The sequence below is a fragment of the Microcaecilia unicolor genome, chromosome 12 (assembly GCF_901765095.1).
Source record: "Microcaecilia unicolor chromosome 12, aMicUni1.1, whole genome shotgun sequence".
NCBI lineage: Eukaryota > Metazoa > Chordata > Amphibia > Gymnophiona > Siphonopidae > Microcaecilia > Microcaecilia unicolor.
The window spans coordinates 96,604,910-96,621,942 of NC_044042.1; the positions used below are offsets into that span (position 1 = coordinate 96,604,910).

The 17,033-nt window shown below is 44.4% G+C and overlaps 1 protein-coding gene across 1 annotated transcript in view; it reads left to right on the top strand.

Annotated features, from left to right (window-relative positions):
• The window catches only part of ATP6V0A1 (ATPase H+ transporting V0 subunit a1), a 251,391-nt gene that overhangs the window by 39,606 nt on the left and 194,752 nt on the right, over nucleotides 1-17,033 (top strand). Inside the window, 1 exon segment of the mRNA XM_030220840.1 lies at nucleotides 15,685-15,767. Within this exon segment, the coding sequence (XP_030076700.1) occupies nucleotides 15,685-15,767 (83 nt within the window).

The window sequence follows — 17,033 nt, forward strand, 5'->3', positions numbered from 1 at the left end:
TTGAATTTCCTGTGCTAACTGCCCTTAGCATCCAGCTTCTGGAGTAAATTCCACAACTAGAAATATTGATAAAATGGAATGTTAGAGGAAGTCAGGTTCTGTAAACTGCTGCAGAGAGATTAAAGAATCATATACAAGGAGCGCCTTACAATCTGTTATCCCATTGGTGGTTACCAAATCTGTCCTGGGGGCTCTCCATCCAGTCAGGTTTTCAGGTCCCAGTGCATTAGAGAGCACCCTCTTAGAATGTGTGCTCACACTCTTCTCCCCCACCTCAAACTAAATCCTACCCACCACTCTACCCCACCCCACTTCTTCACACACATATGTACCTGCCCACAGAATTCCTGCACAAGCCCCAACACATACAATTCAATGACCCAAACATTCTCATACCATCCCCATGACCTTCCTAAACTCCTCCCATATACTTGCATCTGCAACTCCCCTTCCTTCTCATACTTTTCATTACAAAAACTGTATGTGCTGATAACCACTGTCTGTCAAGATGGCGATTGGACTGGCAGCATCATGCTCTCATATAGCAGCACACTATTAGAAGGGCACTCATCATGAAGTAGAGTTTTGTGCGTCTTAGTGACTCTGTGCCATCGCTCACTGTTATTACTGTGCTAGTTCAGATTAATGATGTTGCTCTAACAGTCTCACCTTCGGCAGAAAGAGAACATCACCACTACCGTTATTCTCCATTGATGTCCTTGAGCTCAGGGTCTGAACTCCATCTCTCTGAACTTTTGCAGGGAAACTGCAGGTCTTTCTTACCAGTTCCTTCTCTTGGTTTCACCAGTTTCAATAATGTAGTAGATAGTGCCTTAATAAAGTTTTTTTTACATCTTTTGGTGAATTAAGAATTAGTGTTTCCCATTAATCATCACTGTCAGTTGAGCCGAGCAACCACATTCCCACTTGAAACCCTTTCTCCTGCAGCGCTTTCTTGTAAGGCCAGAATTCTCTGCACTTGCGCACTGTATCCATACTGAAATCTGGAAAGATTCATAATTTTAAATTATTATATATGCAAAGTTTGTCTTTCTTAGATTTTTGAGGACCAGATTCAGTTAACACCACTTCAGCTTTACTATCTGTACTCACAGCGGCATATTTAAGTCAGGCTTAGGCCTAAGTTCCTGATGAGCACTCTGAACCTCGGAGGGTAGATTAGCCACTGTTAATGGAAAACATGACTGCAGCAATTTCTGTTCATAAGCTACTGGATAGGCACTTTCACGTCCCTCTGAACGCCTAGTATGCGCAAGCTGGATCTCCAGTTTCGGTTTTCATAATCCTCTAGCAGCCGTACTTGCATTTTCTGCAATATCTGCTGTATACGGCTGTTCTGCTTGCCTCCCCCCCCACCTTCTCCAGCAAAAGGACTCGCACCTCAACTGTCCAGCTGCACAGAGAACGTGTCAATGTTTTCTTCAGCTTTGCTGCTACAAACTCTGTGATCTCCATTTTAGCCTCTCTAAATTCTTGCAGAATTTTGCCTTTCATAGAATTTAGCAGTCAATAGCTCATCGGTCTCTCCTCTTGACCCTTCAGGGAGCTCTGAAGGGCCGGCAGTAAGGCACACCAGCTGCGATTCTGGAATCCAGCTTCCTGCCTTCCCTTACTGGCCTGAGTGGATTGGCTTGCATACACATCTTTTAACGGTGAGCACTGATTTCTCTCAAAGTTGTTTAGGCATCTTGATCAATCATTGATCATTAATCTCCATGTCACCTAACACCATGGCTCACTGTTTTGTATCCTTGGGGGGGGGGGGGGGAGTGGTTGGGGCTGCAGATAGCTTCTTCAGCATCAGGTCACTGGAGCCATCACTGGTAACCAGAAGTTAAGTCTGGAGAACTTTTGAAGCATGGGGCTCTCTGAGAAATCTCTCTTTAAAAAAAAAAAAATCTCAGGACAGTTTAAGAAAGGCCTTGTATTACATTTCTGAAGATTCAGGTGGCAGTATCAGGTTGTCTACAGAACTCCTCCCTAGCGCTCATCTGGATGTGGCCATTTCCTCAAGGGCTTCACTCACTTAAAACCTTTTGTCTTTAATGGAGCCTTAACTTAGTTCTTAAAGCTCTCCAAAAAGCTCCATTTGAACCTTAAAAAAAAAGAGGCTATTTTAAAAGATCTAACATTTCAGACTATTTTTGGTAGCCATGATATCAGCTAGAAGGGTATCTGAACTTCAGGTGCTCTCCTGCAGGGACCTCTTCCTTTGTTTTTTTTTTTTTCTGAAGCAAGGGTAACTATTAGGATGGCCATCTTCCATTTGACTCAGCCCATACATCTTCCTTCTTTTAGGCAAAAGGATTATAAAAGGAGTATTCTTCCATGAGGTCACTGGATGTGCATAGAGTACTACTTAGGTAGTTGGTCTGATCATCTTTTTATCCTTTTTACAGGCCTGATGGTTACACCAGCTTCTAAAGCTACCATTACTCATTGGCTGAAGGATTACATTTCTTCTGGTGAGCAAACATCCACCATTAGACATTGGTGATCATTCAACCAGGGGTATTGTCATTTCTTGGCAGAGTCTTGAGCGCTCTCTGTTGAAGACATTTGCAAGTTGGTGATCTGGTCTTCTTGTCATACTTTTTCAAAGCTCTATCATTTCGATTTAGTGGGGGCTTCTGAATCCATCCCAGCTTGATTGTTTTGCTACATTCTGCAGGTTCTGGACTGATCTGTTGATGCTGCTAAGGAAGGTAAAAATTTGGTCTTGCTAATTTTCTTTCTTTAGTTCAGGAGATCAGTCCAGAAGCCCATTTTAGACACACTGAGGGGCATAATCGAATGGGGCGCCCAAGATTTCCTGAGGGCATCCTCGCAGGACGTCCCGCAAAGGGGCGGGGAAACCCATATTATCGAAACAAGATGGGTGGCCATCTTTCGTTCCGATAATACGGTCGGGGACCCCCAAATCTCAACATTTAGGTCGACCTTAGAGATGGTCGTTCCCATTTTCAGCGATAATGGAAACCAAGGACGCCCATCTCAGAAATGACCAAGCCCTTTAGTCGTGGGAGGAGCCAGCATTCGTAGTGCACTGGTCGCCCTGACATACCAGGACACCAACCGGGCACCCTAGGGGGCACTGCGGTGGACTTCAGAAAAAGCTCCCAGGTGCATAGCTCCCTTACCTTGTGTGCTGAGCCCCCCCCCCCCAAAAAAAACCCACTCCCCACAACTGTACACCACTACCATAGCCCTTAGGGATGAAGGGGGCAGCTAGATGTGGGTACAGTGGGTTGTGGTGGGTTTTGGAGGGCTCACATTTAGCAACCACAAATTTAACAGGTGGGGGGGATGGCCCTGGGTCCGCCTGTCTGAAGTGCACTGCAGTACCCAATAAAACTGCGCCAGGGACCTGCATATTGCTGTCATGGAGCTGGGTATGATATTTGAGGCTGGCATAGAGGCTGGAAAAAAAATAAAAATTTTTTTAAGGGTGGGTGGGGGTTAATAACCACTGGGGGGAGTAGAGGGAGGTCATCCCCGATTCTCTCCGGTGGTCTTCTGGTCATTTAGGGCACATTTTTGTGGCTTGGTTGTAAAAAAAAAGGACCAAGTAAAGTCAGCCGAGGTGTTCGTCAGGGACGCCCTTCTTTTTTCCATTATCGGCCGGGGATGCCCATGTGTTAAGCACGCCCCAGTCCCGCCTTCGCTATGCTTCCGACACGCCCCCGTGAACTTTGGTCTTCCCCGCGACGGAAAGCAGTTGAGGATGCCCAAAATTGGCTTTCGATTTTGCTGATTTGGGCGACCCTGGGAGAAGGACGCCCATCTCCCGATTTGTGTCGAAAGATGGGCGCCCTTCTCTTTCGAAAATGAGCCCAACTGTGTACAGTTTTGGTTTGAACTGTTAAATCTTCTTGTCCGAAGGCTTGCTGATTGGCTTTTGTTTTCCTCAGACTAAAATTAAAAAAAAAAAAAAAAAGAGAGACTTAAATGCTTTTTCTTTTTGATGTTCTTGGTCGTTTATATCTTCTAAAGAGGCAGGAGATATATGTTTATTTCTTCTAAGCTTCACTGCTTTTGGAGCAGCTGCACAGCACCTATTTTGTCACAACTCAATTTGTGCTTGCTCTCTCTCCACTTGCTGGTAGATAGGCATAACTTGCAAGTTCTGGACTGATCTTTGTGACTAAGGAAAGAAAATTAGCAGGTAAGACCTAATTTTACCATTTACAGTTTGTCTCCAAGGTGGCAGAATCTATAAACCAAAGAATCATAGAGATGAGCTATAAGTGACCACAAGTTTTCATTTTAAGGTACCTCCAGAAATTGAGAAAATTTGAAGCCAATTCAGCTAGCAGTGGTGGTTGATTATTAAAGATGTTAAACATGGCTACCTTTAGATGAAGGAACCGTTAAGTGAATATTTTGGGGGAAAAGGTTGATACATTCAGCAACCAGAATTTAGTGACTGCACTCTTGAAGTCTCGAAAAATAAATCTGTGGTGAGGATTCTTGACGTGTACTTGCTCTTGAGAGAGACAGCATGTGACATATTGATTGACCTTTTTATACTTGTCAACTGATTTAATTTTAATATTTGCTGAGTTAAACTGTATTCCATAAGTACATAAGTATTGCCATACTGGAAAGACCAAAGGTCCATCAAGCCCAGCATCCTGCCCCATTACATCCTCCAGGTTTACAGAGAATTTATTAAGTTTCTCCAACTTGTCAGCTTCGAATACCATTTCTGGCACCGGTATCCTGCTCAAATCTTCCTTGGTGAAGACCGAAGTAAGAATTCATTTAATCTCTCCGCTACGGCTTTGTCTTCCTTGATCACCCCTTTTACTCGGTCATCTAGCGGTCCAACTGATTCTTTTGCCGGCTTCCTGCTTTTAATATACCAAAAAAAAAAATTTGCTATGTGTTTTTGCCTCCAATGCAATCTTTTTTTCGAAGTCCCTCTTAGCCTTTCTTATCAGCGCTTTGCATTTGACTTGACATGACATTCCTTATGCTGTTTCTTATTATTTTCAGTCGGTTCCTTATTCCATTTTCTGAAGGATTTTCTTTAGCTCTAATAGCTTCCTTCAACTCACTTTTAACCATGCTGGCTGTCGTTTGGTCTTCCGTCCTACTTTTTTAATACGCGGAATATATTTGGCCTGGGCTTCCAGGATGGTGTGTTTGAACAGCATCCACACCTGATGTAAATTTTTGACCCTTGCAGTCGCTCCTCTAAGTTGTTGTTTTTTTTTCACCATTCTTCTCATTTATCATAGTCTCCTTTTTTGAAGTTAAATGCTAACTGATTTCCTATGTATACTTCAAAGCTAATATCAAATCTGATCATATTATGATCACTGTTATCAAGTGGCCCCAGTACCATTACCTCCCACACCAGATCATGGCGCTCCATTAAGGACTAGGTCTAGAATTTTTCCTTCTCTCATCAGCTCCTGTACCAGCTGTTCCATAAAGCTGTCCTTGATTTTGTTAACAAATTTTACCTCTCTAGCGTGTCCCGATGTTAAATTTACCCAGTCAATATCGGGGTAATTGAAATCACCCATTATTATTGTGTTGCCTAGTTTGTTTGCGTCCCTAATTTCCTTTAACATTTCTGCATCCGTCTGTTCATCCTGGCCAGGCGGACGGTAGTACACTCCTAGAATACACTCGTTTTATTTCTTTTGCCGTCTTAGAACAATATCCTTTGATATACTTGTTTGTCTTTGATGTGCTTATTTTTCTTTGACAAACTGTATTGCTAGAAGTTATTTTGAGAGTAATATGAGTTTTTTTTTGTCAAGAATGCTGTTCAAGTGGGCATAAGCAATAAGACATAACAGAATTTGCATCCTTTCCCAGATGACTAAGAGTCTCTACCACTAACTGAGTAGGCATGTCTATGACATACTACCTTACAGCTGATCTTTGTTCAGGCAGCCCCACTGCAGTAATAACGCTATGCCACTGTTCTTCAATGCCAAGAAGGCCTATGAGCCAATGGCAGCCCTCCCTGGGCAACCCTCGTCAATCCCCAAGACATCTTTCTGACAATCCCTCGATTACCCCCACCCTCATAACATCCCTGTCAACACTCCCAGGACATGCCTTCAGTTTCCCAGACTCTCTCCGGATCCCCTGACCAGGGGTACTGAAAGAACTTAAACATGAAATTGCTGATCTGCTGTTAGTATCTGTAACTTGTTGTTAAAATAATCTGTAGTGCCTGAAGATTAGAGGGTGGCCAACGTAATGCCGATTTTTAAAAAGGGTTCCAGGGGTGATCCGGGAAATTACAAATCAGTAAGCCTGACTTCAGTGCTGGGCAAAATAGTGGAAACTATTATAAAGAATAAAATTACGGGACACACAGATAGACAAACATGGTGCATGGGACAAAGTCAGCCAAGGAAAGTCTTGCCTCATCAATCTACTTCATTTCTTTGAAGGCGTGGATAAATGTGAGCCAGTTTTTCAGAAAGCTTTTGACAAAGTTCCTCACAAGAGACTCCTGAGAAAATTAAAAAGTCATGTGATAGTAGGCAATGTCCTTCAGTAGATTAGGAATTGTTTATTGGACAGAAAACAGAGGGTAGGGTTAAATGGCCATTTTTCTCAATGAATAAAGCTGAATAGTGGAGTTCTGCAGGGATCTGTACTGGAAACGATGGAAATCAGAAAGACGAGTGAGGTGATTAAATTTGCAGCTGTCGCAGAACTCCTTCAAAGTTGTCAAAACACATGTGGATTTTGAAAAATTTCAGGAAGACCTTAAGAAATGGAAGACTGGGCATTCAAATGGCAGATGAAATTTAATTTGGACAAATGTGAAGTGATGCACGTTGGAAAGAATAATCCAAATCATAGTTACCTGATGCTGGGATTCACCTTAGGTGTCAGCACTCAAGAAAAAGATCTAGGTGTCATTATGGACAATACATTGAAATCTTCTAGCCAGTGGGTGGCGGTGGCCAAAAAAGCCACTGGATACTAGGAATTATTAGGTAAGGGATGCAAAATAAGACCAGAATATTATAATGCCTCTGTATTGCTCCGTGGTGCAACCTCACCTTCAGTATTGCATTCAGTTCTGGTTGCTGTATCTCAAAGATATAGCGGAATTAGAACAGGTGCAAAGAAGAGCCACCAGAATCATAAAAGGGGTGGAAGTCCTATATGAGGAAAGGCTAAAGAGGTTAGGGCTGTTCAGCTTGGAAAAGAGATGGCTGAGGGGGGGATATGGTTCGTTTACAAAATTCTGAGTGGTGTAGAATGAGTAAAGACCAGGGGACATTCAATGAAATTACACAGAAATACATGTAGGAGGAATATTTTTTCCAGTCAAAAAATAGCTTAAGCTCTGGAACTCGTTAGCATATCTGGGTTTAAAAAGGTTTGGAGAAGTTCCTGGAGTAAGATGTCCATAGTCTGTTATCGAGATGGACATGAGGGAAGCCATTGCTTGCCCTGGGATGGTAGCATGGAATGTTGCTACTAATTGGATTCTGCCAGGTACTTGTGACTTGGATTGGCCACTGGTGGAAGCAGGATACCGGGCTAGATGGACCATTGGTCTGACCCAGTATGGCTATTCCTATGTTCTTATTTACAGAATGAGTTTTATTTCAACATCACCCCTTATTTCAACATCACCCCGAATGTCACAATTGTTTATTTCTTTAAAAGGTGTAGACTCTGATAATACGAGGAGTAGGATATTTTTTTCACTGTATAGTGCTATGGTCTACACTAATTTTTAAGTCATGGCCAAAAGAACTAAAGGAGAGCTGAGAAATATCTTCTTACACATACATCTAGGATTGCTGGCACCCTTAGGCGGTCGGTGGCCCAACTGTTTGGGGAGGCTAAAGGGGGCGGGGTTGGGGTGGGGCCAGGGGTGGAGCTTAAATCCATAATTGATAACACACAGAAAAAAAATGTCACAATTAATACCTTTTATTAAATTTAGATATTAGAAATGTCAAAGAATAAAGTGGTTGCTCAAAGCATATACTAATCACAGTCGCTCAACAGCAGAACACTATGCACAACTTTGTGCAAAAACACACTCAGAACCTTACTGTACCATAAATATTACACTGTGCAGAACCTAATACACCAATTTACCACCCATACGAAAAATGCAGACCGTCAACAATATGAACAAGGGATCATTATATAACAGTTCTCATGTACAGCCACAAAACACCCTAATTCATGTTTAATATGGGATAAAATGCCATAAATAAGTAAATATAAAACTTTTAATGTTGAGCACCTGATTCTCAAAGTGGACATATTCCAAACACTATAATGAAAATAAAATGATCTTTTCTACCTTTGTGGTCTGGTGACTTTGTTTTCTGATCATGCTGGTCCAGTATCCGATTCTGCTGCTATCTGTCCTCTTAACTCCGTTTTCAGGGCTTCCTTTCCATTTATTTCTTTACTTTTCGCCTTTCTTCTTCATTTCTTGTCCTACATCTGTAAGTAAAGCTGGGTCCTCCGCAGACTTGACTGTCCAGTGCAGGGCTGGTCTTAGGCAGAGGCGACTGAGGCGGCCGCATAGGGCCCCGCACGGCGCGCCTCAACTCTGCCTCGCCTCTCCCGTCCTCTGCCGCCGGACCGCCGCTGCTTGCCTGCCCTCCACCCATGTCCAGCAATGCAACTCTCCTCGTTCCCCTGCCCCCCCCCCCTCCAGCCACCTGAGTCCCCCCCCCCCCCCCCGACCCACCAAACGACCCTCTTCTCTGCCACCCGACCTGGCCGGCACCCGACCCAGCATTAAAAAAAAAAATCTACAAACGGTGGTACCTTGCGTTTGAGAATAAAAGAAAAAAAAATCGCTTCGTCCATCGGCCGGCCTTCTCTCATGTCCCGCCCTCTGATGTAACTTCCACAAGGGCGGGACATGAGAGCTGGCTGACGGACGAAGCATTTTTCTTCTTGTACTCTGACGCGTGAGGCACCACTGCTTGTAGATTAAAAAAAAAATGCTGGGTCAGGTGCCGGCTGGGTTGGGTGGCAGAAGAGGGTCGTTTGGCGGGTTGGGGAGGGTAGGGGGCTCAGACGGGAGGGGGGCTCAGGTTGCTGGAGGGAGGGGGAGCAGGGGAACGAGGAGAGTCGCTGGACATGGGTAGAGGGCAGGGGGGGTTACTGGACATAGGTGGATGGCTGGGGAGGGCAGGGAGGACAGGAGGGTCGCTGGACATGGGTGGATGGAGGGGAGGGGGGTTTCTGAACATGGTGCAGGGCAAGGAGGACAGGAGTGTCGCTGGACATGGGTGGATGGCAGGGGAGGGGGGTTTCTGGACATGGGTGGATGGCAGGGGAGGGCAGGGAGGACAGGAGGGTCCGCTGGACATGGGTGGATGGCGGGGAGGGGGTTTCTGGACATAGGTGGATTGCAGGGGAGGGCAGGGAGGACAAGGAGGGTCGCTGGACATGGGTGGATGGAGGGGAGGGGGGGTTTTCTGGACGTAGGTGGATGCAGGGGAGGGGGATTCTGGACATAGGTGGATGGCAGGGAGGACAGGAGGGTCGCTGGACATGGGTGATGGCAGGGGGGACAGGAGAGTCGCTGGACATGGGTGGATGGACGAGAGAGATGAAATTCTGGACATGGATGGAGGCGAGGGAAGAGTGAGGAAGGAGATGAGGTGAGGGAAAGAGGAAGAGAGGAGAAAAAGTGCACATGGATATAGAAAATAGGCAGAAGCTGGATCCACTGGACAGTCAAGTCTGCGGAGGACCCAGCTTTTACTTATGGATGTAGGGGCAAGAAATGAAGAAGAAAGGCGGAAAGTAAAGAAATAAATGGAAAGGAAGCCCTGGAAACGGAATTAAGAGGACAGATAGCAGCACAATCGGATACTGAGCCAGCATGATCAGAAAAACAAAGTCACCAGACAACAAAGGTAGAAAAACTATTTATTGAGGATTTATTAATTGGAATATGTCAGTTTTTGGAAATGTGCATCTGTCATTTTTCATTTAAGTTTTGTAGTATTGCTGCATGCTGAGTCTGACTTCTTGAGGTAACTTTCCAGTTCAGTATTCTGCCTTCATGTGTTTTTCAGGTGTGATCAAGGAAGGTGCAGTATTCTGCTAGCGTATAGTTTGAATCCCTTTTTGTTTGTTTTTTTTCACTAGGTTGTGCACTGGTGTTTTAGAGCCAGGTGTAATTACAGTTGCCTTTCCATGCCACGCATAAGGTTGTAGCTCGTTCTGGTCCTTGGAATTAGTGCTGTTTATGGTTTGTTAAGGTTATGAGTGTGTTTTTGCACAAGTTTGTATATAGTGTTTTGCAGTGGAGAGATTGTGTGTTGGCCTTACTAAGGTGGCACCAAACATCAGAAAGGGTGTAGAGCCTAAATCATGACACACTACCTCTAAAAGGGTGTTTGTGGCTCTACATGAGAATTGTGATATTATGATCCCTTGCTACCTTCATATTGTTGACGGTCTGCATTTTCCGTATGGCTGGTATATTGGTGTATAAGGTATTAATTGTGACAATTTGTTTTTACTTATTTTTTTCTGTGTTGTCAGACAATTATGGATGACAGACAGAGTCAGAGTCTTCGTGAGTCAGAGAGCTGTGGTATATATTTAAAACAATTTTAATACCTTGGTGGTCTATATGTTTTTATATTGTACATTATATTTCACACATCACTTTATTTTATTGTATATCTTTTCATTTCATTTTTATTTATTGCATATATGGGTTACAGAGTAATAGGGGAATTTGAAAGTACTGAATCTTTTCTTAATATTTTTCCTTATTTTCTCCTTTGTTATGAGAATTGGAACTACTAATTGTAGTGGACTTGAACTGAATAATTTCTGGGGAGGGGAGGTTTCATGATAGCATTGTGCCTATTATTTCAATCAGTATTTTGTACAAGTTTAGATTCATTTGTCTTTATTTGAAATTTCATAAATAAAAAAATGTTCTAAAAATGGAATAATCTTATCAATGGGGTGGAGCTAGGGTGGGGGCGGGGCTAGGATGGGGCCCCACCAAATTGGTCTGCATAGGGCCCTGCACTTGCTAAGACCGGCCCTGGTCCAGTGGATCCAGCTTTTGCCTATTTTCTCCATTCATGTGCAGTTTTTCTCCTCTCTTTCCTTTTCCCTCATCTCATCTCCTTCCTCTTCCCTCATCTCATCTCCTTCCTCTCTCTTCCCTCCCTTCCCCTCTATGTCCAGCAATTTCTCCTCTCTCCCTGGGCCCAGCCCTCCCATCCATGCTCCTCTCTCCCCTGCCCCCTCCACTCATCCATATCCAGCAATTCCCCTCTCTCCCTGAGCCCTGCCCTCCCATCCATGCTCCTCTCTCCCCTGCCCCCCTGTATTCACCCATATCCAGCAGTTCCCCTCTCTCCTTGATCCCTGCCCTCCCATCCATGTTCATCCATGCTCCTCTCTCCCCTGCCCCCCTCCATTCACCCATATCCAGCAATTCCCCTCTCTCCCTGAGCCCTGCCATCCCATCCATGTCCCTCTCTCCTCTGCCCCAACTGCCCACCCTCCTCTCCCCCCCTTTCCTTTTTTTCTTTTAAATTTTACCTCCGAGTCCGGCAGCGCTGCGATAGTGTCAGTGAAAGCGCTCCCAGTGAAAGCACTTCCCTTTGCTCAGTGTCCCGCCTTCTTCTGACGTCATGACATCAGAAGAAGGCGGGACACTGAGTGAAGGGAAGTGCTTTCACTGGGAGCGCTTTCACTGACATTGTCACTGCGCTGCCGGACTCGGAGGTAACATTTAAAAGAAAAAAAAAAAGGAAAGGGATCTTGGGGGAGAGAAGAGGGCGGGCAGTTGGGACATGGGAGCGGGAGGACGAGGTAAGCATGGCGTGGCGGCGCCCTCCTGCCATGCTTACCATGTTGTTGGGGCCGGCCCTGGGTGCAAGACTCACGCGAGAGGGCGGCTGGCTGGGGAGGCTTAGCCTCCCTAAGCCTCTTATACGGGGTGCCTATGTGGCACCGTCTCCCTCTCTCCCTGTGGAGGGGGGTCTACCACTGTAGTATTGACACAGCCTCCCTCAATAGGCCTTCATGCCAGTGCTGCCATGTTCCACTATTGACTTCTTATCGGAAGGGGCAGAATACGCAGTACCAGAATGCAGGTAAGCATGTGCCCCCAGACATCAGCGTCCTGCCACACTTACCTGACATATTATGTTTGGCAGCTTTGATCCCACGTGGGGCCACAACACCAACCTATTTGTCCCAATGACATCTATTCCCATCACTCTATCTTCTTCAAATGCCCTTCTTAACTACTCTTATGCCACCAATCTCTCTCTCTCACCCCAAATCCAGCAGCTCTATGCCAATGGCTTATAGGCTGCCTTGCATTGAAGAACAGTGGCATAGCGTATTACTTCAGTGCGGCTGCCTGAACAAAGACTAGCAGGTGAGGCCGACTGCAACACTGTTTTGGTAATCCCCATAGTGCTAGAATCTGAGAACAGAGAGACGTTTGCACAGCCAAGAAAAGAGGAAAAATGAAAAGTAAATTTATAAAACATATTGGCCCAATATGCACCCTCATGAAGCGCACACACAGGTGCACTAAGGAGCATGACAAACCTGCTTCAATTTGTCTTGGATGCTCCACAAAAATCAAGAAGAATTTTAAATGTAGAGCTATAATGATGTCACCTCTAGGAGCGGAAAGATGGACAGGGCACACGATGAGGTGAGACCAGGCAGAGCAGAGAACCTAAACCAAAAAGAACAGCACGAAAGAAGATTGCATTGAACGTTTATGCACAGGTTTACATTGTTTCAGAGCAGTTGTCAGTCTGTGGTGTGTTTTTGCTATTCCATGCCGGTTCTGCAAGCCTATGTTGCCTTTATAAAACAGTTGCCCCTTTGAGCTTCTCACGTAGGTATCCTGTAATAAAATTACCCCCTGTATGAGATTCATTTAGTTGCATTGCCTCTATTATATGCAGATGTCTCTGCATATAATATGGTATGGGATTTGCGTTCCAAGACGTATGACCAAAGACTTGCTGACCTGAACATGTATACCCTGGAGGAAGGAGGAACAGGGGTGATATGATACAGACGTTCAAATATTTGAAAGGTATTAATCCGCAAACGAATCTTTTCCAGAGATGGGAAGGCGGTAGAACGAGAGGACATGAAATGAGATTGAAGGGGGGCAGACTCAAAAAAGATGTCAGGAAGTATTTTTTCCACGGAGAGGGTGGTGGATGCTTGGAATGCCCTCCCGCGGGAGGTGGTGGAGATGAAAACGGTAACGGAATTCAACATGCGTGGGATATGCATAAAGGAATCCTGTGCAGCAGGAATGGATCCTCAGAAGCTTAGCCAAAATTGGGTGGCGGAGCAGGTGGGGGAAGAGAGGTTGGTGGTTGTGAGGCGAGGATAGTGGAGGGCAGACTATGCGGTCCGTGCCAGAGCCGGTGATGGGAGGCGGGAAATACTGTTGGGCAGACTTGTACGGTCCTGTGCCCTGAAAAAGGCAAGTACAAATCAAGGTAAGGTATACTAAGTTACTAATACATATTTATTGTGAATATCCTGAAAACCCAGCTGGCTGGGAGTCCCTCAGGACAGGTTTAGGAACAATAAGTTGTACTTATATAGGTGATTACATTTCTTGTTGGTGTAGACTTGGCACCATTTCGTTGCTTTTCTTGAGATTACTTCTTGCCTGTATATATATCTTGTCAGTGATAAGACCTGCAGAAGTGGAGGTCTAGGTAAGGCTCACCTTAACTCTGTATAGAAGCATTATCACCAGGGCAGGGTTTATGCTTTAGTAACCCCAAGCAAACACACATGCATTGTGCCTCACCCCACGCTATAGGTAACACTTAAACCCCCCACAAACAGGGAAATACTAGTACATTTACTAGTACAGTTAATTGTGTAATGTTAATTAAAAAATTGAATTTGTATGGAAGTAAATTTTGAAACACATTAGCCCTGCCAATAATTGCAAAGCAGGATGGCCTTAGAACACCACCCAAGCAATCTCCTTATCTCAAATCCTATGCCCATCCAAGCAATCTCCTCTCAACTCGCCCCCATTTCCATGCAGTCTGTCTCCAAGCAGTCTTTTATTTACCCTGTTTACTTCTGGCCTGATCAGTGATGCATGTTTGGGATGAAGGGAACAATACTCCACATCTGACAGCAGCCCCTCTTCCTTCCACCCCTCCCTCCACCTCCATAGGCCTTCCTGCCTGCTGCGTTTCATGCAGAGCTCCATAGGCATAGTTGGGAGTGAATATATGGGAGCTGTGCCCCTCAAATGTTTGTGCTAATGATAAATTGGTCCCCCACTCCCCACTGACTTTCTTATTCTTTGTTCTTTCTCCCAAGGTTAGCATGCAAACTGCACCAGTGCTTCCAATGCTTATACCATTAGTCAGTCAGTCAGCCTGTCTGCTGTCCCCTCTATGCCATAGATACATTTTCAAGTTGTCATGGCAACCTGGCGCACAGCTTTTGACAACCAGGATTAAGGTGCATCCGATAGTGTACCCCTAAATGTTTAGGTCCTAGTTACAGGCCTAGTTTGGCAATGCCTTCAGGTCCTCCTTTTTCTTTACTATTTATGCATCTGAGCATCCCTCTGACTACTGCTTTATCACACTGTTATGCTATCTGGAGATTATTAGACATGAACCACCCGAAAACCACTCTGCCACATCATCTCCCCCTCTACCCATCCTTTACTGCTTCCTTAGATTTCTGAACAGCAGAGTAGGATTTTGCACTTCTTTGCATGATGAATCTTTACTGCTATCACATGATCGTATCTCATTCTGCTGCTTGCTTGGGATGTCTAATTTATTGCAGATTTTAGTCCCTGGAGGGCTTCCAGTCCGTTTGTAATTGAGGCAATAGAGGATTAAGTGACTAGCCCAAAATCACAAGGAGCATCTATGGGATTTGAAACCTGACTTCTCAAGTTTTACCATACCTTAGCTTCAGACCTTAATGGAATCAAATGAGGAAATCAAATCCTGAGTAAAAAAGCAATTGAAAGGAAGTCAAAAAGCTTTTCTGAGAGTGAGGAAAAAGACACTGCCCGCTTTTAATTGCAACCGGAGGTTCCTACAATTTGCTTTTCACCTCTTTCTGGAAAGTTGCCTTAAAATCAAGGACTTCTGTGGACATCACGTTAATTAAATTCACACAGGATGATTAAAACTGAAATGTCACACTTGTCTCTGCCTATAATAGAAAGAGAACTTTTTATGTGTGCATGCATTGAGCTTGTGCACATTCCTTTAGCTGAATGCCTGTACACGTGTGCTAATTATTCAGATGCAGATGTCTTCATAATAATTCTAAATTAAAACAGCAGTAACAAAACAAATCAAAAACATATTTCAAAATACAGTCATACTCTTTGGGAGCATAAGTTGAAAATCCTCCATCAGTTTTTGTACCGTCACTTCTTTCCCCCAGTCTTCACTTATTTGCTGCCTTCTTGTAATTGGCATGTTTCTTATGTTACCCTTGGTTCCAGTATTGCTGTGCCCTTTTTGTTTGGCCTTCTTTTGACTTTTTCCTCTTCCCCCTTATCTCTGCCTTCACCTCTCTTGTCTCCTGGTTCCTCCATCCCTGCATGCCACTAACTAGCTTGATTAGATATTAATTGGTTTGTAAATTCAGGCTGAATTGCATCATCATCAGCAGATGGCGGATCCTGACCTGTTGGAAGAGTCCTCATCGCTGCTGGAGCCAAGCGAGATGGGCAGAGGGGCCCCCTTACGACTTGGGTAACTAATTTTTTAAAAAGTTTTTTATATTATACATCGCTTCGATTTATGCATTAAGAAAAGTGATTCATCAAATTTTAATAAACATAATGCGTTTGATTATTCCTAACTTTTTCTGCATTCATGCTGCTTTGTGTTTATTAATACTAGGCCTTTCCTTTTTCCTCACCTTTTATTCTGGTATTTCCCACAGTAGCAGGGGCATGGCGAAGAGAAAGAACATTACTGTAAATTGACTAGTGAGTTGAGAGAACTCTTGAGGGTTGCAAGTTCATATACCCCCGATTTTAAATATAGTGGTCTGAGAAATTAAAATAATTAGTACCCTGGATGTTATAGTTAAGAGAAGAGAGTAGCAAGTTTGTCCTTCTTCACAGTTCCTGCTCAGAAAGAATTGGTGATCTGTGATCTAGTATCCTAAATCTTCATTCCAACTATCTTAGGAATTTTCCCCTTATTTCTTAATCCCCTTTTATTTCCCTTACCCCAGCAATTTTAAAGGCAGCATTGCCAATTATGGGTCCTATATTTGTTCTCAAGATATTATTACACAGTGACTGGGATTATCTCTCTCTCTCTCCAGAAATTGTGAACTCTGCCTCCGCAACATTTCCATCTGGTCCAGAAAATAGAACACTTGAGTTGGGATTCGAACCCAGCTACTTTGCAAGACAGAGCAGAGTTCTAGCAGTGTCAGATAATAGAGAAATTGTTTAGGTTTATTAGATATTTCTATACTGTCTCCCAGTGGCGTAGCCACAGCCAGTTTTGGGTGGGCTTGATCCCAAAGCGGGTGGACACAAAATTTTCTCTGCCCCGCCCTACCCCCACCTCAAAATATAAATACTTTAGTTAATGAGGATCCCCAAGCTCTCTCAGCTGAAGACTTTCTCTGAAGGTGGCCAGAACTCTTTTTTACCAAGCTTGGCAGGCAGCAGCAATGACCCTAAGACACTGATGCTGGCACCCCACACATACTTAGTTGTCGATGGTTCAAGGATGCTGTTGCCAACTGCAGAGCTTGGTAGAAGGGAGTTCTGGCCGTCTTTGTAGGCGGTCCTTAACTGTGGATGCTTGGGGATCCTCACCAGCTATACAGCAAGGGTCAGGACTGGTGTTAGACCTGCTTGGTCCAGGTCAGAAATAAGAGGGCCCCCCCCTCCCCAATTCCCTCTCCTCTCTGCTTCCCCTCCGATTTCCTACCTGCCATTACTATCACACCAGCTAACAAAAAATAACAATCTCAAAACAAATCCCTGGTAAAGA